At 40.7% G+C, this 21,645-nt stretch overlaps 1 protein-coding gene across 3 annotated transcripts in view; it reads left to right on the top strand.

The window, feature by feature from the left end:
• The window catches only part of CDK15 (cyclin dependent kinase 15), a 124,484-nt gene that overhangs the window by 51,001 nt on the left and 51,838 nt on the right, over positions 1-21,645 (top strand). For all 3 annotated transcript variants that reach the window (XM_018554016.1, XM_018554015.1, XM_018554018.1), the window contains 2 exons: positions 1,549-1,642; positions 4,713-4,776. In XM_018554016.1, coding sequence (XP_018409518.1) covers positions 1,549-1,642; positions 4,713-4,776 — 158 coding nt within the window. The remainder of the gene's footprint in view (positions 1-1,548; positions 1,643-4,712; positions 4,777-21,645) is intronic.

Consider the following 21,645-nt stretch of genomic DNA (forward strand, 5'->3'; position numbering starts at 1 on the left):
CCCGGAGTCCTCATGTCCTATACACAGTGTATAGAACATGATGACTCAAGAATACTAAGACAGCTGCAACGGAGGGGGAGAGAGGCCGCAGGGACTGGTCTAAGAGCAAGCCAGCTTCATGGATCGGGTGAGTATAACTTTTTTTTAGAACCTAGACAAAAACGAGCACTTAACCCCTTGCAGTGCAGGGCTAGCCCCACTGCAAGGGTTAATTACATTTTTGACCGCAGTTCTGCTTTAAAGTTCTATAGTTCTAGCCGGACTGTGACAATGAGACTGTCACAGGTCGGCTCAGTAGATCGGGAGGTGAGCGAACACATACCAGGTTCGCTCACCTCTCGATCCTGTGACGGCTCTCTGCCGTGACAAGGGGAGGGGCTGGATTCCCCGCTCCGATAGGCAGAGCCAGCTGTCACTCACGCAGCTGGGCGGATCCCGTCATCAGTATAGCTCGCGGTATACTGAACTTAGGGTGACGGGAGGACGCTAGTTTGTGTCCTCCCGTTACCCTAAGGAGAACTATGGTGAAAAACACTGACCCCATAGTTCTCCTTTAAGTATAAGTCTACTGCAAACAATAGAAAGCATTTTCTCAGTCTTCTTTCTCTTAGTGATCAGACTTCAGCATTGTAACTTTGTAGAAAGTCACATGGTGAGAGGCTGCAGCCAGGGCTGATCTGTGTCAGACATTTGTGAACAAAGCCAAGAACTGCACTGGTAACACAATTTACATAATTGTGTCATCTCTGATCCAGCATCCCAGTCCAGGAAGTAGATAGTGACTCTGGATGATGGGGGAATACTACGAGAGGTAATACATTCTTGGAATTGTTACATGTGCACATTACATGGCAAGCATGCACTTCACATGAAAAAATATATTCGCAGGAAACAGACCTCCCCTCCTACTGTCAATCAGTGGTTCTCTAGAGTGAATAATATCAGGGAAGTGGAAAGCGTCACAGTGAGCCTAAAAAAACACCACTGAGAAACATACCCTTATCTGGAGAACCTTCAGAATTCTGAAGACTACCATATCTACCTTTGACTCCTTGAAAGATCACTGTGGCCTCCATCGCTCACTCTGTTCCCCCTCCCCCCCTCCCTATTTTTCTCTTCCTTCCCGTTTCCTTCCCCTACTATTAGAGAAATTGAGTCGGGTTCCACTTGGTTGTCCCTATAGTTTCCTGCCCAGAGCTCCTAGTTCTAATGTGTAGTTGCAACCTGTTGCATGTACAATACTTGCTTATTGTCTGCTTAGTCCCAATAGAACTGCTGATCTGAAATGTACTTACTTTTTCTCATATTACTGCCTTATTTTATTCCTTTCTGATCACTTATTGGGCTGCTCAGTAGCTCTCTGATTTCACAACTTACAACCCCTGTGAACTGTATGTATTGGAGCTTTGATAAATAATATTACAAATTAAATGTATATCCAATGGTAGGTGCAGTTCAATGAAGTCCGGAGGTGGAAACTGTATTATAAAGAAGTCCTGACAAGTGTATATGTTTAAAAACGTAGTGCTGTTTCTCACTGTTTTTCAGGGGTGCAGGTTGCATACTTATAGAAATGCTTCAGGGATATCCATCATTCTCTGGGGTGTCAGATGCCTTTGAACAACTGGAAAAAATCTGGTCGGTAAGTTCTCACAATGACACCAAATACCTCTGAAGCCATACGTGTGGCAACTAATTGCATCTTTTTTTGCAATTTAATTTAAACATTTTATAGTTGTTCTGCATGGTGCAGTTGGTGATGCAGGTGTACTGTCCCTGATACTGTTAAATCAGTGCAATCAGTCTAGGCCAAGCCATACTGGTGAGATTATGGTTGCCATCAAGCAAAAGAACCAACCACCAAATGCCCCTTTATACCCCTGACCATAAAAATATAGTACAGTCTCCTTCTTGCCAATATGGTTTACTCTCCAATTGCATATTACTTGCACTGAAGGGCAATTGAGAGTCAACATTTCCAAAGTTCATGCACAATTTGTATATTGACATTAAGATACTGTATTTTGCCATATCACTGTATAAATAGTGTAGGATACTGTGGTGTAAGAGGTGGCGCTGAATGATTTGTCTTTATTGTGCCAATAGAACAAACCCAAAGCATGGTTGGGTACAATGTTAGTGGAGTGTAGGACCAGGTTGTTGGTCTTTGGCTGTTCAACTCCTGGAGAAACCATTCAGGGTGCTGGTTTTTCTACAATTGACATCAGTTTGTGGTGGGTGAAGATCAACGCACACAAAGAGCCATACTACTTGGGTGAAGAAAGAGTCCCAAACAGTCATATGACCTAGTAGCTAGAATCCAATTTTTATAGATGGCCAGATAAAAATACAACCAATGTCTGTCAGACAAATAGGACACCCCCTTGCTAGGTTTTTAGACAATGGTTAATGTTGGGATCTTTGTTGGAGCTGGAGTACACTCCTTATAATATGCAGCCAAAAAAATAAAAAGTATTCCAAGATCAATCATCTCACAGAACCTGAAGAAGATGGTGCCTTAGGCCCCTTAACTACCAAAGTACATAGCTGTGACTTTTTCGTCGTCCACCACACACCAATGTCGAAGATGGTTATAACATTTTAAAAACATTGATGTATGGTTCCTTCAACCTTAATCAAATGGTATCAGAAAACCAAATTCTGCAAACTGCAGCTGAGGGTTTATTTTATAGTTCTCAAAGGAGTTGAAAAAGAGGGCGTTTACGCAAGGATTGTACAAAATATAAATGCAGCGACCTTCATTACATATTTATTTACCACAAACGAAAAAAAAAAACCTTAAAATTGCTCTATACATATATTAAACAGACAAACACACTAAACTCAGGAGTTAAATCTTAAAAATGCATTAATTTACCAAAAATGTATCTTATTTGTGTATCACTCGGCCGTAGATCCTCAAATCATCTCTGAATTTGTGTTGACACTGTTGTTGCTTCTGGAGGGTGGCTACTTTGGTTCCCCATGGTTTCTGTGTGTGTTGTAAAGCAGCCACCGCTCTAAGCTCACTCCCATGATGGACTACAATCTCATGTTTATTTCATACTTGCATTGAGAGTGTAGTCCATCACGGGAGGGAACTTGGAGCAGTGACTACTTTATAACACACACAGGACCATAGGGAATAAAAGTAGCCACCCCTCCAGAAGGAAGACAGTGTCAGCTCCATTTCAGAGATGATTTGAGAATCTACAGCTGAGTGATAAATAAGATACATTTTAGTTAATAGTTAAGATATTTGAATGCATTTTTAAGATTTAACTCCTGAGTTTAGTGTTACTTTAAAAACTATAGCAGAACCTCTCTCAACAAACATGAAAGGTGCACCCTCTTTCCAAATATCATTATTATGTTGCAATAGACAGTCTGAAAGTCAAACCCATTTGTAACAAGGAAAGATTGTCTAACCACTAATCAATTCTTTGTGAGACTAGACAGATGTCCAGCATAAAAGGATTCCAATAATGTTAGCATGTGACTCATCATATAAATCTCAGCAATACACTCAGATGGTTATAAATCCATGAAAACCTCCCTGGAACTGCTCACCATCCTTATAGTTGAAAGGCTGGGTCTGCATTCCTCCAAAATAAGGCACCAGGCAACTGAGTATAAAGCGTTGCTATTGGAAACCACATCACATGTTATGTATTTCCCTTGTCATATGAATGGAAAATGTTCATCCCACCAGTTTTGGTTACACTGAAAATGAAATGAAATGCTGTTGTTGCTACAATGTATATTTTTAAACGTAGTGAATGTTTTGATAGCTGTCTTTGCTGAAAATAGCTGTCAAAATGATATTCATGTCAAAATGTTTTAAGTTATTTCAAATGCTGATAAAATCATATACAATGGTGCAGCTGCTTAATGTTTGAAAGTTTGTTTTCTTGAAGCATCAGCTGGTTCCCTGAGCACTGGCCATAATATATCATGTTTTAGGGTGACTCCTTTCCCTTGCAGGATTCTATGGAGCCACCTTTGTGTGCTAGTAAGCTGTGTGTCTCCACAAACACACAGGCACTGCTCCTCATTCCTCTCTTCTCCAAGCTAGTAAATGAACAGCTGCTGGAGACTTTGCTGTCCCACTGTTGTGAACTTGTACTGGACAGGAGGTTTAGGGAAGCCGAGCTGAGAGAGTTGGAGCCAGCTGCTCTGAAACATGATGACTTAAGGTGCCCATACACCTGCCGATTATCGTACGATAATCGCGAAAAATCCCGCGATCGTACGATAATCAGCAGGTGTATGGAAGGCCTGCGACCGTTTCTACTGTACGGTCTCACGCCTTTTGTCTAATGAGCATGTTTGAAAACCCGCCAAGAATCGTATGATTGTCGGCGGGTTTGTGGTGTGCTCATAAGACAAATGCCGAACGGCAATGCTGAACGCACACTGCCCGTTCAGCATTGCAGTCATCGGAAGCCCGCCCCTCAGCGGGGCGGGCTTTCAATCATCGCAAGTACGATCTGCCTGTCCAAGATGGGCAGATCATATGTTTTTTTTTATTACCTTACAACCATCGCAAGACAAAAGTCTTGCGATGGTTGTAAGGTGTTTGGGCAAAATTTGAGAGAAATACTTTACTGTATATTTTAATGATCTGGATTAATTAATAAAAGGTTTGAGAGTTTAATATTACTTTAAGTCATGTATACTCCAAAGATTTCTGAGAGTAAACATTGTTACAGGTAATAGGGACTCCAACAGAGGACACTTGGCCTGGAGTATCTCAGCTTCCTAACTACAAGACCGGTAAGCAAATAATATCAATTGATTATGAATACAAAACATTTGTATGTAATGCAGGTAGAGGTTTTTGCTAATGCCCATGTATTACGGTATATACAATAGGCTGCACTGATAATCATAGTGGGGAAATTTTCATCAAAGCAATTGTGACATTTTTAGCCTCTTAGATCATTTTTTTAATGTGCAAATTTGTTTAGCCGCTCCTTTCAACATGTGGGCCTGTTTTGACCAGAGCTTGCACAATTTTTCAGACTCCACTTGTTTTGCGAAATTTCGCAACTGTTTACATCTGCACTTGTCCTGCAGCTGTCTGAAACTAGAGCATCAGCTAACAAAACAATTGCTACTTAAGAATTCCCCATGACCACTTCTTCAAGAAGCAACAGTTAAAGGAAAACTATGAGGTGAGTGATTTCCACTCATCCCCATAGTCAGAGCCGACCTGTGACAATGAAACTGGCTCTATCGATCAGGAAGTGAGCAGAAACATGCAGCCGATCTGCTCACTTCCTGATCGTCTCCCTGCAGTGAGCAGTGACTGTCAGGGATTCCCCCCTCTCTCCGATCCTCCAGCGCTAAGTGGAGGAACTAACGGGGTAGGGGTTGGGCACAGCTGGCTCTCCCTCTAGATAGGCAGAGCCAGCTGTCACTCACGCAGCTGGGTGGTTCTTGACAGTATTGTCGGGATCCGTCCCGGCTGCGTCGTTCTGAGCATATCGGGGGCAATAGCCATAGTGAGCTTTGGGTCACGAGAGGAGGTTAGTATATGTCGTCCCGTTTTTTTTTTTACACTTAACTTTATTGCTATCACATAGGGGGCTATGTGGACGTGACAGGTCCTCTTTATGGGGGACATCAGGGGTCCACAAGACCCCTAATGTCACCTATGGACCCATAGAGAAGCTGATGCGATCTGCTTCAGCAGCTTCCTCCCGGCTTCTGTAGCCGGGAACGACAGCTGAATGCGAAAGTGATGTAATATACATCACTTCCTGCATTCTGACACCGGAGTGGACGCTGAAACACTTGTATATTTCGATGGCTGTTTACATTTTTGACAGTTTCCCCTCTCGTGCGCAGCGCCTAGCGAGGGGGGGGAGGGACCTCTTAAAACACCCACCCGCATCTACAAGGTACGGCGAATGGACGGGCGGTGGTTAATCTCATTTATGAACAACATTACACTAGCAACATAAACCTGGCGCAAATATATCCCATGTGATTTTATGTGAGTTTAAACGCTCGCAATTGCTATGATAAATTCCCAACTATGTGTCTTGGCATCTAAATTGAGGATTAGGATAACATATGGCTAAGTCAGCATTGCCAAGCAATGTTGGAATCTTTGAAATGTATAAACTTTGGTTACACATCAGGTTATAACGTATCTTGTATTGCTGCTCAAAGTAGCAATACAGTTTTAAATTATTAATGACAATCACTTTTAATGCTAGTCTATGTGAACCAGTTCTGTCTTGCTGTATCTTTTGAATCATATAGACTTGTTCATTGACTTTCTTATAACGTGCATGTGATTTGAGTAGCAAGTCTAATATTGTCAAAGGAAAGGGTATGTGAGACAGACAATACATTTGATTTTTCTATTAATAAAGGTTTTATTGTAAATAGAAGTTTGATGTCCAAGGTCTATTCCTGTCATATATGCCTTCATGCTGTTTTCTATGTGTCAGACTGAACTGTTCTCAGAGAGAAAAAAAAAAATCACGTAGACGGCACACTAAGAAAAGCTTCTTTAATATATGGCATGTTAACTTTGTTGGAATATTTTCCTTTTTAAATTACAGTACCCAGATCTCTTTACCCAGTTACGGACAATTTTACTCACAATAAAAAAACAAAAACATTTTACAACATTTAAAGTGTATGTAAACCCTAACAATCAACAATCAACATTCATTATTTTCTCCCTCTGTTAAAGAAGAACTCCAGGAATGTTTTTTAATTAACCCTTGCAGTGGGGCTACCCCTGCATTGCAAGGGTTAACTGCTTGTGTTGGTCTAGGAAGGAAAATAAAAAAGTTATACACACGTCTTCCTTAGAGCTGGTTGACTGGTAGGATCACTAAGTAAGAGCTGGTTGACTGGTAGGATCACTAAGTAAAAACAACAAAGGAAAAAAAGAAAAATAATGTTAAAAAAAACTGACAGGCGGACTTGATCGGACCGCCTGTGTGAAAATGGCCTAAGTCAGACATCTCAACTCTCTCGGATGTTCCGGGAGTCTCCCGCTAGAAAATAGCGGCTCCCGGACACCCGGGAGAGAAACATTTTCTCCTGGAAAGGTTTACTCTGCTTTCTAGCAGAGTAAACCTTTCCCTGCTATCTCTTTTTTTTTTTTCCTTCTTGACATTGGGGCCGCCGGGCCACCGTAGTCCCAAAAAAAAACAGGCATAGGCATGAATAGCTAGATTGCTATTGGCTATTTCAATTTGCAATTGCTAATAGCAGACTAGCTTTTACACCCACCCACTGCTGCTGTCAATCAGCAGAGGGGGACCTGCAGTTCTCCATCAGGTCCTCCTCTGGTGACTGAGAGCAGCAGAGGGCGGGTGCAATAGCCAGCTTGCTATTGGCTATTGCAAATTGAAATAGCCAATAGCATTCTAGATACTCATTCCTATGCTTTTTTTTTATCTGACGGCAGCAACTGTCAGAATACTAAAACAAACAGCAAGGGAAGCATTAGCTTCTTTGCTATCTGCTATCTGCCATCATTTCAGGGGGTGCTCTCTTCCTTGTTGTTGCACCCCCCCTTCCCCGCGGTGAGGGGGGGGGGGGGTTGACAGAGGGCACCTCCCCTGCAATGAGAAGAGGGCACCTCCCTGAAATGACTTGTGGGCCTGCCCCCGAACTGCAAGGGTTAAATGCTCATTAAGTCTAGGGGCAGAGGAAAAAATACTTGCCTTATTGCTCAATCTTGCAGGCTCCCACCACCTGTGTGACCAGTTCTCTGAAATCTTTTCTCTATGTGTCTAACTGGGGGACACACGATGACATCATCAAGTACAATTCAGGGCCAAAAGCCTTGCATTATACATGAGGACACCAGGGGCCTGCCCACAAGTCAGAGCAGGGAAGAGCACTGGAGCATGGAGTAAGGTAAGTATTAAATCTTATTCCTCATCCCCTACAGTTGACATGCATTTACGCCTTGCACTGTGAGTGAGCCCCATTGCAAGGGTAGTTTTTTTGTAATTCCCAGAGTGGGTTTCAAAGAAGAACACCAGGCATTTTAGAAATTAAATCTTGCAGTGGGGCTACCTCCGCACTGCGAGGGTTAAGTGCTTGTTTTGGTCCAGGGGGTGGAATAAAGAAGATACTTAACTGATCCTCGGTCCCAGTCACACGGCAGTGACTGCTCGCTTCTCTCTCTCTCTGCCCCAGCCTTGGAATGTCCCTCAGCATCCTCATGTCCAGTGCAAGTCAATGGACTTGTATTATATGTGATGACGTCAGCGGTACTTAGACTGCAAGAGCCCTGTGGAGAAGAAGCTGTAGGGACCTTCTAGCAGCCATGTGGAACCGAGGATTAGGCGAGTATCTTTTTTTTAATTTTATCCCGTATACTAAAGCACTTAAGTAGTTAATTTTTAATTTTTAAAATGCCTGGAGTTCTCCTTTTAAGTGTAGCAACTATTTTAACCAATTGCTGAAATGTTGACAGGAGAGCAACTGTAAAATGGCTCATCTTACTGTTACTGAAATAGAGTTCAGTGTCCTTTTGAAGAAGTAGTGAACAGCGGTGCACTGTGCTGTAAAACAGAGTTCATACATTATGGCAACACTATCACCCAAATTTGATGTCTCACACTGTGCTTCCATGTCTTTAGCCGTCCCTGGGCTCTGTGTCCTGCTGAGCTCTGTCCATTCCCTCTCTGTGTGCTCTTCCTATTACTCCCTCTGGCTTGGGCAAAGCTCTCACCTGCACTCTTTCTTTTCTTCTTGCTTTAGAATTTAACCTTTCCCTTGCTCTTTCCTCTCTTCTGATGTGTTCCTTTTTAAATGTTGTGCCTCTTTCCCTCCTCCAAATCTCTGTTCCCTTGCTTTCTCCCTCACTACAACTTGAGCTTATGTAACAATCAGTCAGTTTATAATATTCACGTACTTGCTTGTCATCTTAAAGTGGAAGTTCGACCATAAATGCACTTCCCACAATGTACCATCATCATTGCTTGCTAGAAGCAATGCATGATGGCATATGTAGTCTTGAGACATTAAGATTGCATCGCATCAAGCAGCAGGGGAAGAGATGCAAAGCACACTGGGTATCCAGATAGTTGTTGAAAGTGGTGGGCAGACAGAAGGCAGCACTCACTACATAAAAGGGATTTTTACAAGTAAGCTTTGATTGCATTATCAAAAACAGCTATACTATGTAATCCTATTACAATGCTGATGTTATAACATGATAGTGTATGCTGGGACTTTAGAATCTCCTGACTTTAGACTGGATTAAGGTAAATTTGCCTCTGCATTGCATTGTTCTTTATGTAATTTGTGCCCAGAGTTAGGCTCTAAATAACAATGGTAAACCTAAAAACAAAACATTTAAATATATGCAAAACCAATCAATAAAATCTCACGTAGTCTTTATAAAGGTAGGATAATGAAGTTTCAAAGTAATTCAAAATGTTTAAATCTGCAGTTTTCATTAAAATAATACCTGTTAATCCTGCAGTGATGGGCCATGTTTAGGTTCTTCCCGTTATTGGGTGACAATGCTCTATCCCTGTATCCAAGTTGTGCTTCTGTGTCGTCCGCCTATCACATGTGTCAGAAGAAGAGTACATATGACCTTTTCAACACACATTATGCATGATGGTCCACTGTTGACAAGAAATTCAATGCCTAGAGTGCTTGCATGTAGATAGTAGATGGCTGTAGGACAGGGGCACCCACTATTTTTCATCTGGAGCTCTACTTTTCAAATGACGAGCTCATTGAGATCTACCAACGAAAAAACACCTGCATTCAGGGGCGGGAGGGGGCGTAGGCTGCGCAGGCAGGCCCCTCGCCCACAGTGCGATCGCCTGCATTAGTGCCTGTGTTCCAGTCCAGTGCGATCCGCAAAAATGCTGCGAGCACTATTTTTGCAGATCGCAGTGGACCGGAATGCAGGCACTAGATTAGCAGCACTAGGATCCACTTTTTTTCTTTACTGAGAGAATGTGTTTTTTTTGCAGCAGGGTATTTAGGGTAGTTGCCAGGCTGGCAGTTAGATAGCAAGTAAAACAGTTCAATCAGGTGCTGGTTGTGCAGAAAGTTCAGCAAACAAGAGCACATACCATGTATAGGACTGAAAAGAGCAAGCTGGCTGGTACTTGAGGTGCCCTGATGCAGGTGAAGGTGGAACAGCAAGAGACTGGTGTGTAGCAGAAGCAGGTTAGGACAGCCTAGTTGTAATGATGAGTCTGGTAACAAAGAAGGGTCAGGAAAAAGCATAGTCAAGACAAGCCAGGTCACACGCATGCAGATGAGAGTTCAAATAGTACTGAATCAGTAGCTAGCTAGGAAGGGTAGGGTCAGAACAAGCCAGCACAGAACAAGTCATGCACAATATATTTAGAGGAAATAGCAGCTGGGTCAAGCAGGAGCACACAAAAGGAAGCTACGCTATCACGAGCACTGGTGGTGTGTTGACACAGGTGTTTTAAAAATGATCAGTGTTGAGCTGGCCAATCGCCATTGCTTCTCAGGCAAGGGCTGTCTCGGTGAGTTTTGCTTAGCCCTAGGGCTTGTTCACACCATGTCTGGGCCAGATCTGGAGCAGATCAGCAAACACAATGCGTTTTTGACATGTTTTTGGTGCGTTTTGGTGCGTTTTTTCTAGCTTAAAATTGACTTAGGTGCAGTCCAGTGCATTTGCATGCGTTTACATGCATTTTTGTACATGCAGCTTTTTTTCTCCGCACCGGAACGGACTGCACTGGTGTGAACAGAGCCAAAAAATACCATAGGAATACATTTTAGGTGCAGACAAAAACTGTTCTGGCCCGGATCTGGCCTGGACATGCTGTGAACAAACCCTTAAAGGGACAGCCTAAATCCTAGTACTAGCATTACCTCCCCCTTCTTTGAGGGGTAGCTCCTGCACCCCCCAGCTTACTTGGATGTCGAAGATGGAACTTCCTTTTAAGTTAGTCAGCAAGAAGATCATAAGCTGGGACCCAGTCTTAAAGGGACACCCCGAATTCTAGTAGTGACAGCAGCCAGGAGTTTGTTCATAGGTCATTGCTGCCACTGGGTAATAGGGTAATAGAATAAAGAAACAAAATGTCTACTAAGATGTTTTTAACGGAGCTATGCAGAGAGGCGAACTGCTCCACACTCTTTTAGAGGCACTGGTTGTTGTATTCTCGAAATCTGACAAGGGCCCTAGATATTGTGAATCACATCACCTATTAGGGCAATCTTCCTATTAAAGTGAACTTTTACCCCCCTTTCACTAAAAATCACATGCAACTCTGCATGCTGATATGAAATCATCTTAAATTCATTAATTAATCAAATATAGTTTTATTTTACTTACAATTACAGTTTTTCTACTTCCTGGTCTTCTTCGGCACAAATGATGTAATGTGCCCAAATGTTACATTCTGGGAAGGTTACATCAGCAGAGCATTGCTGGGAAATCGCATTTGTAATCTCATGAGATCTCAGGAAAAGGCATTTTCCACCCCCATTTTCCAGTCACATGTGCCGAAGTTCAAGGAAGTAAAACAAGATGAATTAATCTGCCCTTAGTAAAAATGGCCACTGTGAGAAGAATGGGGAAGAAAAAAAAATAGGGTATGCAAAGAATAAAAAGACATCAATTATCTAGAAGTATGTGTTTGTAGATTGTAATTACAAAACATTTCTAAAGGTGTATTTGTTGCCATTTCAAATATATGGGTAAAATTCCTCTTTAACTACTCTGCACCCAAATCAAAAAGGCTTTATGCCAGGTAAAATAACTTCCATCAACATTAGTCAGGCATTTAAGACTATAGAATGCCCTCACTCAATGCATGTAGCAGAATTCTAGTCTCTTTAGATGCCCAGAAAGCTTTTGATTCTGTTGAGTGGTCTTGTTTATAGGTAGTCCTTGGCAGGTACGGTATTGAGGGTAAATGTATTGCCTGGGTCAAGTGGTTTTACCATTCCCCCATGCCCACAGTCTGTATGAATGGCTGGATATCCCCCACTTTTCAACTTCAACAAGGTAAATACCAAGGCTGCCCCCATATTATGTTTGCTATACTACTGCTTGGCCACCTTTTTAGCAACTCAAATACACACCCACCCCCATTCACAGATGGAAAAAATATGCGCATAATATGATTCTCTTCTCGGGTAACTCCACTGTCTCTTTTAAAAAAGCATTGGTTGTTACTGAGGCGTACTCGAGTACTGCTACTCAGGACTCATTATTAAATATTCTATACCATCTACCCCTATAGCCTATCCACTATGCTAGGCATAGGCATCCACATGCCTTCATTACCGAAAAGTATCCCCCTTACCTTTTTGTACGTCAGAAGTGTAGAGCCTGGTCCAAGTTACCACTCTCAGTAGTTGGCTATATACATTTTGTTAAACTTATTATAATTTTACCTAAAATGTTATATGTGGTTCATCATTCCACTATCTACCTTCCTCATGCCATCTTCTGGAAGCTAACCTCTATTATCATTTATCTAAAACAACTCTAGGTCCTAAACAAAAAGTCTGCTGGGTGTCGCAAAACACCACCTATCAATAACAGTTTTGTTCCTATACGCTATTTAAATGTTAGTAAATGGCATTCATTTCTCTTTTATGCTATAGATTTATTGGTCAGTTGATAATAGTACCACCATGTACTAGCAATGTCATATTTTTTGACCTTATAATAGAATAAATAATTCCATCTTCCTCAGTCAATCTGACTTAAGGCTGATTTACTAAAGTAGTTGAGAATGTTCACACAATAAATTGTGTGAATAATCAATTCAGTTATCCATTCATGTGCAGACAAAATAAGTAAACAGGGATTTGCTTTTTACATGATAATTGAAACAATTTATTATATTAACATTATCATCATCTATTAAATCAGCCTCAATGTCATAGTTTTTTGGAACATGGAAATTCTAATAGTGGATGACAGTCATTGTATGCCTATAGCATGTCAGTTTATAATTAACTATAATATTTTGAACAAACACCCAAAATATCCAATATTAGACATTTCTGTGTTTCATCACAGCGAGCAATTATTTTAGAACCTATACAGAAGAAAAATAGCTGGAGAATGAAAGGAAGAAACTGGTTGGTTGTTGTGGAACAACACAAATCGTTCTTATTTCTGGCACTTTGATAAATGAGGTCCTGCTTCTTAAGTGTTTATATTATGACGTTAAAAAAACCCTTCTTGGCATATTGTGTTTTCTGCTAGTCATCATTGCGTGCCACAAAATATGACTTCAACAGGCACTGATGTGAATGGTCATTTTGTGCAGCATTTAAGTAGAATATGCCTATTGTTGTCGTGGGCTGTAGCAAGCAAAAGAGAACAGAGACTGTTTATTTGCCACAAGGCCTACTATATAAACCTCAGTAATAGCCTTAACAACCATGGGAAATAGTCAGTCACATTATAGGAACCAAAAGCTGAAGAGAAGGGAATGGCTTGAAAAAAATTGGCCTTTGGGATTTATCAGAGCATAGTAAAGTTACCTGAAAGAAAGGGGTGTTACTTGTGACCTTCGAGGAGGGCGCCCTGTTTCAGAGAGAACCTCTGTTTCACTTTCACCCCTAATCCCTTCTTTCACATGCACAGCCAGTTCCCATACAATGGCTTGGTTACACACAGACTTAAAACTGCCACTTTACAGACAATTAGCAGAGACACATTAATCAGACTAGACTGAGCTCAGATTGTTGTGTTGCCTTCAGAAATAGACACATTCCTGGGACATAAAAGACTATCAGGGTGTCTCACAATGTTAGGGTAAACCTTTATACCAGTACAACTTTAAAGTGAACAGGTTGTTGAATCTTGAATCATATATTGATAACCTGAGTTTCAGTTTCGTAATCCTACTTTATATTTGAAAGTCCATGGGGTCTATTTATAAAGGTTTTCACACAAGATTCCGACAGTTTTCTCCGAACACACACATGTTTTTCTAATTGGATTCAACTGAAAAAATGTGAGAATCCTGGGAAACATTTGTGTGAAAACATTTAAAAATAGACCCCAAAGATTTATTGTGTATGTACATTGCTTGCCAGGTGTGAACAGTCATCCGTGCTGGTGTTCAAGTTTAGTAACATTTCACAAATAAACAGTTATTAACTATACCTATTAACTATATTAACTATAAAATTTTTAATTGCAGTAAGCCAGGATGTCAATCTTTTAAGGAATAGAAGTCTTCCCAGCATGCTTTACATTGAGTTAAAGAAACCTATGCACATTCATTAAAGGAACCGCCAGGGTCAAGTCCAATGTTGAGGTTTCTCGGACAACCACTAACTGAAGTAGCTCAAACTGTTTAGCGTTTACTGAAAAGACTGAACCCTAACAAAAGTTTGTTATTGATTATCTAAGACTATAATTAATGTAAGAGCAGGACATAGAAAGAAGAAAAGGAAATATGATTGTATAATGACACAAAGGAATAGCATAAAAAGCAATCCTATTTATTCCACTAGAGTGACCCAGGGGTAGGCAACCTTGGCACTCCAGCCGTTGTGGAACTACAAGTCCCATGAGGCATTGCAAGATTCTCATAACCACAGTCATAACTCCCATAGAGGCATTATGGGATTTGTAGTTTGACCACAGCTGGAGTGCCAAGGTTGCCTACCACTACACTAGACTATATAATTTCAAAGGCCACCAGAATTAAAGTTAAAAAGGCTATGTAAGAATTACAACAAACTATAAGGCATGAGCTAAACTATACGAAGATACAAATAATGCAGCTCTGTAATCATTAATACGTCATGTATTTTTGAAATGCAAGCAGTGTAAGTATATGAGTTTGTCCAGGTATCAGCCTCTTACAGTCCCCATTCAGCAGGTCTGGTGTGTGAGAAGAAAAAGCAGTACAAGCAGCCAATTAGTTCATGTGCTGACAAGGAACATGCTGATAGGAAGAGAAAGCAGTGACAGAGAGATGAGCGTCTTAGCACTGTCCATTCACAGGCTAGGGCAGGTACCGGATGACCTGGGCTCAGGGTATATGGTTTGAATGATGCTGACCATCAAACTGAGGACATCTAGTGGTAGAAAAAAGAGTAAAGGTGATTATTGCAATCTTGTTTTGTTATTTTATCTTTTGATGAGCTGTTCATTTTCCATTAGCGTTCTACGTTAACATCAAAACAATCAATGATTTTAATTAGCCTCTTTTTATCATTATAATTATTATTGACATCTATTACTCTCTGTTCCTAGAATGAGTTGATATGGGGTAGCAAGTCAGCCACAGCTATGACACATTGCAGGAAATATAATTGTGGTGTTTTTTTGCCTTTAGCCAACCCTTTCTGCTAAGTGCATATGCTCCTGCCATTTGATTGACCTAAATGATTATGCACAAAAGTGTCAAAGTGTAGCAATAGCATCAGCAGTTCTTCCATAAAGTCTTATCACAATTTTAAGGCAACAGTCAGCAGGCAAGGGCCAGTGCTGGAGTTGAGCTACTGTACATTCAAAGAGTCACATGAAATTTAAAATTCAAGACCAAATGTGAGATAGTGAAGGATCAGGGATGATGTCAGGGTTTCCCAATCAGGACAGCAGTCAAAGTCAACAACAGGAAAGCAAGGTAAAAATTAACACATCCACTAGAGACAAACTGTGAAAACAGTCTCCACAAATTAAACGTGATAAATCTGATGTTTAATTGTGCATGTGCACTGCCTGGCTAAAAAAGTAAAGCACTCTAATATTCCTTTGGACTGCCTTTAGCTTTGATTACAGTACACATTCGCTGTGGCTTTGTTTTGATAAGCTTATGCAAAGTCATAAAAAAAATTCTGTCCAGAGATGCAGTAAGTTTTCACCAAGTTCTTGTGGTGATGATGGGTGAGTCGGACCACTGTGTAAAGTCTTCTCCATCACATACCAAAGATTCTCAATGGCGTTTAAGGGCTGGACTCTGGTGGTCAATCCATGTGTGACAATTATGTCTCATGCTCCCTGAACCACACACTCAGTCACAATTTGAGCATGGTGAATCCTGGCATTGTCATCTTGGAATATGCCCGTGCCATGAGGGAAGCAAAAAATCCATTGGTGGAAAAAGCTGGTCAATCAGTACAGTATATTCAGGTAGGCAACTGACCTAATTTGTTTCCAGATTAAACAGATTATTCACTGCAATAATTATCCTATGGAAAGCCCTGACCTATTTGCTTAGTTTAATCTAGGTGGTGGATTTTTTTGGCCAGGCAGTGTACATGTTAGTCAGCAGAGTATGAATTGCAGAGGGCATGCTTTGCAGATGCCAGTACAACTTCAATAATTCTGAAGTACAGGTTCAGGTCCCTTACTCTGTTACATACAGTAAACTTGTCATCCTGTGGATAATCCTTATTTTCCTTATATACATTTATAACTGTAAGGAGTATCACTGTGTTCAATCTGATGACTGGTGTACCTATGCCTTATTGTGTTTCTCTTGTCTAGCCCTACTTGTGTCTTGTTTGATCAATTACTGAGTGCATATTAGGATGCTGCCTTCACTAAGAATTTCTTGCAAGCCAACCTCTGTATCCAATTGATCCTGTATCTGGACTTGTGTTTGTGGTTCTGCTCCCTAGCCTTGCTCTTACTTTAAGGCCTTGTGACCTGAGCCCTGTACTGGTTCTAGTTGTTCATCTCATTGGCACCTTGAAGTCTACCGCTGTTATGACTCCACCTGAACACTGCCTACCCTGACTTTTGCCTATTTATGGAATATGCTTAGATCTAGTGATTTAGTACTTTTTTTGGTGGCCTGTCACCTTAGCAGCAGGTACCACGATATATCCGAGGGGTAAGACATGAGTGTCACACAGTAAATCCCATACGAGTCCCTTATAAAATCCAGGCCCGCCATAGACTTTGCATCTGGGTAAGCCCACTATTGACACTGAGTATTCATACAATTCTGTGACAGCTGTCCATGTTTTAGGATATCTCCTAACTTGTATCCCTTAGCAGAATGATAACAGTTGGTTGGGCAATACTCCAGCTGTGCTTAAAAAAAAGCCTGAATGCAACTAAAGTTGACCATAGATTACACAGTTCTTTTATTGGTTATGACTATTTCATAAGGCAAACCAGATGTACTATACTGTACATGTTTTTTAAAACCTTTGTATAAAAATTGTAAATGATTTGCGAGAATTAAGTGTTTTTTCCATGGAATCATGCATACGTTCTATCTGCATCTGCTTGTAATGTAGCAAATTTAGATGCGATATATTAGCAATTTCACTGTCCAACAGTCTGTGTGAGCATTTACACTGATAACATCTCTCATTATTGGTTATGTGAAAAGAGTGATTTTCACCCACTTGGAAAATCATTTTTCATGATACTTACTAGTTTTAAAGTTAGATTGGATGAAACTAACCACTTGTCAAACAAGATTCTTGAATCTTTGCTGGATTGGGCAAAACATTGTTCCTTCTATGGCCAACCTAAAAATTCAGCCAATTTCCCTTTCACCTTTTCATTTATAACCTATTCTGTAAACATAAATCCCTCAATGGCTGTGGGTCTCTTGTTCCTTGTCAGTCTGGCAATATATGGTAGGATCTGTGAACGCTGCTTCTGCCGGAGCATACAGATCTCTCAAGGCCAAGTCTGAAGTTGGAGAAAGCCCAGAGCTGCTGTCAGTTATGTGTAGGGGTGATATGTTCCAGTTTGTGTGATAGAGGAGAAGGGGGTAAGAATCTATTGCTGAATTTAGAGCTGCATTAAAGTGCAAGTTTATAATTTTACCTGACCTTATGGAGGAGTGGATTTATATATCATTGCAAATTACCCATTGATATCAGCATTCTTTTTCTCCTAAAAAGTTTTACATCTCTCCTTCTTTGCCAAGTCCAATGATGAAAGATTGTTGGACCCAATATCATTCTCAATTCAAAGAATGACTAAAAGAAAAGTAAAAATGTATAAGTATACAATAACCCAAAGTAACTAGCCTTATGCAGCCTTATGTTGGTTGCTTTTAACCGCTGCAGATTTGCATTTAAAAGAGCAGTAATACCTGTTATGTTGGTGGGTGCCCTGGGGGCTACTCTCAAACAAGGATTTTTCCCTAGGATACATACATCCCTAGGGAGCCATGGCCATTGGGGGAGGTGCCTACTTGAAAATGCCCTCATTATACTTCTAGAAACTCCATGCATTACTGCTTTGCAAAAACGCTGTTCTTCCTTATTATTTGACTTATTTGGGTAGAAGTGACAAATGCGGTAGTGCCGTCCCCAGCTCTGCCTCGTGTCTGCCCATAACTAAGCTATGCTAGTTTGTTTAGTTTATTGAAAAATACACATCAACTATTTACTAGTTGCAAAGCTATGTGCTTTTTAAACCTTCGTAAAATACAGCTGGTGTCGGAGAGTTTTAATAGGAGGCTTTTAAAGAGGCTTGTATATGGCATGTTGCTTTTTAATACATTATTGATGTGTATTTGTCAGTGAATCAAACTATTTAACAACTATTATACCCTTCATAAATTATCTATATTAAAATGTATCTGATCCAGCGTTATCCCTGATACTATGGTTTTCTCCTGGCTACAGCCAGCCAGGGGGGTTCTCTGGGACTGCATCTGAAGCCCACCCATGCTTTACTGCTATGCGGGGGGGGGGGGGGATCCACTAGAGACAAACTGTGAAAACAGTCTCCACAAATTAAACGTGATAAATCTGATGTTTAATTGTGCATGTGCACTGCCTGGCTAAAAAAGTAAAGCACTCTAATATTCCTTTGGACTGCCTTTAGCTTTGATTACAGTACACATTCGCTGTGGCTTTGTTTTGATAAGCTTATGCAAAGTCATAAAAAAAATTCTGTCCAGAGATGCAGTAAGTTTTCACCAAGTTCTTGTGGTGATGATGGGTGAGTCGGACCACTGTGTAAAGTCTTCTCCATCACATACCAAAGATTCTCAATGGCGTTTAAGGGCTGGACTCTGGTGGTCAATCCATGTGTGACAATTATGTCTCATGCTCCCTGAACCACACACTCAGTCACAATTTGAGCATGGTGAATCCTGGCATTGTCATCTTGGAATATGCCCGTGCCATGAGGGAAGCAAAAAATCCATTGGTGGAAAAAGCTGGTCAATCAGTACAGTATATTCAGGTAGGCAACTGACCTAATTTGTTTCCAGATTAAACAGATTATTCACTGCAATAATTATCCTATGGAAAGCCCTGACCTATTTGCTTAGTTTAATCTAGGTGGTGGATTTTTTTGGCCAGGCAGTGTACATGTTAGTCAGCAGAGTATGAATTGCAGAGGGCATGCTTTGCAGATGCCAGTACAACTTCAATAATTCTGAAGTACAGGTTCAGGTCCCTTACTCTGTTACATACAGTAAACTTGTCATCCTGTGGATAATCCTTATTTTCCTTATATACATTTATAACTGTAAGGAGTATCACTGTGTTCAATCTGATGACTGGTGTACCTATGCCTTATTGTGTTTCTCTTGTCTAGCCCTACTTGTGTCTTGTTTGATCAATTACTGAGTGCATATTAGGATGCTGCCTTCACTAAGAATTTCTTGCAAGCCAACCTCTGTATCCAATTGATCCTGTATCTGGACTTGTGTTTGTGGTTCTGCTCCCTAGCCTTGCTCTTACTTTAAGGCCTTGTGACCTGAGCCCTGTACTGGTTCTAGTTGTTCATCTCATTGGCACCTTGAAGTCTACCGCTGTTATGACTCCACCTGAACACTGCCTACCCTGACTTTTGCCTATTTATGGAATATGCTTAGATCTAGTGATTTAGTACTTTTTTTGGTGGCCTGTCACCTTAGCAGCAGGTACCACGATATATCCGAGGGGTAAGACATGAGTGTCACACAGTAAATCCCATACGAGTCCCTTATAAAATCCAGGCCCGCCATAGACTTTGCATCTGGGTAAGCCCACTATTGACACTGAGTATTCATACAATTCTGTGACAGCTGTCCATGTTTTAGGATATCTCCTAACTTGTATCCCTTAGCAGAATGATAACAGTTGGTTGGGCAATACTCCAGCTGTGCTTAAAAAAAAGCCTGAATGCAACTAAAGTTGACCATAGATTACACAGTTCTTTTATTGGTTATGACTATTTCATAAGGCAAACCAGATGTACTATACTGTACATGTTTTTTAAAACCTTTGTATAAAAATTGTAAATGATTTGCGAGAATTAAGTGTTTTTTCCATGGAATCATGCATACGTTCTATCTGCATCTGCTTGTAATGTAGCAAATTTAGATGCGATATATTAGCAATTTCACTGTCCAACAGTCTGTGTGAGCATTTACACTGATAACATCTCTCATTATTGGTTATGTGAAAAGAGTGATTTTCACCCACTTGGAAAATCATTTTTCATGATACTTACTAGTTTTAAAGTTAGATTGGATGAAACTAACCACTTGTCAAACAAGATTCTTGAATCTTTGCTGGATTGGGCAAAACATTGTTCCTTCTATGGCCAACCTAAAAATTCAGCCAATTTCCCTTTCACCTTTTCATTTATAACCTATTCTGTAAACATAAATCCCTCAATGGCTGTGGGTCTCTTGTTCCTTGTCAGTCTGGCAATATATGGTAGGATCTGTGAACGCTGCTTCTGCCGGAGCATACAGATCTCTCAAGGCCAAGTCTGAAGTTGGAGAAAGCCCAGAGCTGCTGTCAGTTATGTGTAGGGGTGATATGTTCCAGTTTGTGTGATAGAGGAGAAGGGGGTAAGAATCTATTGCTGAATTTAGAGCTGCATTAAAGTGCAAGTTTATAATTTTACCTGACCTTATGGAGGAGTGGATTTATATATCATTGCAAATTACCCATTGATATCAGCATTCTTTTTCTCCTAAAAAGTTTTACATCTCTCCTTCTTTGCCAAGTCCAATGATGAAAGATTGTTGGACCCAATATCATTCTCAATTCAAAGAATGACTAAAAGAAAAGTAAAAATGTATAAGTATACAATAACCCAAAGTAACTAGCCTTATGCAGCCTTATGTTGGTTGCTTTTAACCGCTGCAGATTTGCATTTAAAAGAGCAGTAATACCTGTTATGTTGGTGGGTGCCCTGGGGGCTACTCTCAAACAAGGATTTTTCCCTAGGATACATACATCCCTAGGGAGCCATGGCCATTGGGGGAGGTGCCTACTTGAAAATGCCCTCATTATACTTCTAGAAACTCCATGCATTACTGCTTTGCAAAAACGCTGTTCTTCCTTATTATTTGACTTATTTGGGTAGAAGTGACAAATGCGGTAGTGCCGTCCCCAGCTCTGCCTCGTGTCTGCCCATAACTAAGCTATGCTAGTTTGTTTAGTTTATTGAAAAATACACATCAACTATTTACTAGTTGCAAAGCTATGTGCTTTTTAAACCTTCGTAAAATACAGCTGGTGTCGGAGAGTTTTAATAGGAGGCTTTTAAAGAGGCTTGTATATGGCATGTTGCTTTTTAATACATTATTGATGTGTATTTGTCAGTGAATCAAACTATTTAACAACTATTATACCCTTCATAAATTATCTATATTAAAATGTATCTGATCCAGCGTTATCCCTGATACTATGGTTTTCTCCTGGCTACAGCCAGCCAGGGGGGTTCTCTGGGACTGCATCTGAAGCCCACCC

Source organism: Nanorana parkeri, unplaced genomic scaffold (genome assembly GCF_000935625.1).
Source record: "Nanorana parkeri isolate BGI_ZX_2015 unplaced genomic scaffold, ASM93562v1 scaffold139, whole genome shotgun sequence".
Taxonomy (NCBI): Eukaryota; Metazoa; Chordata; class Amphibia; order Anura; family Dicroglossidae; genus Nanorana; species Nanorana parkeri.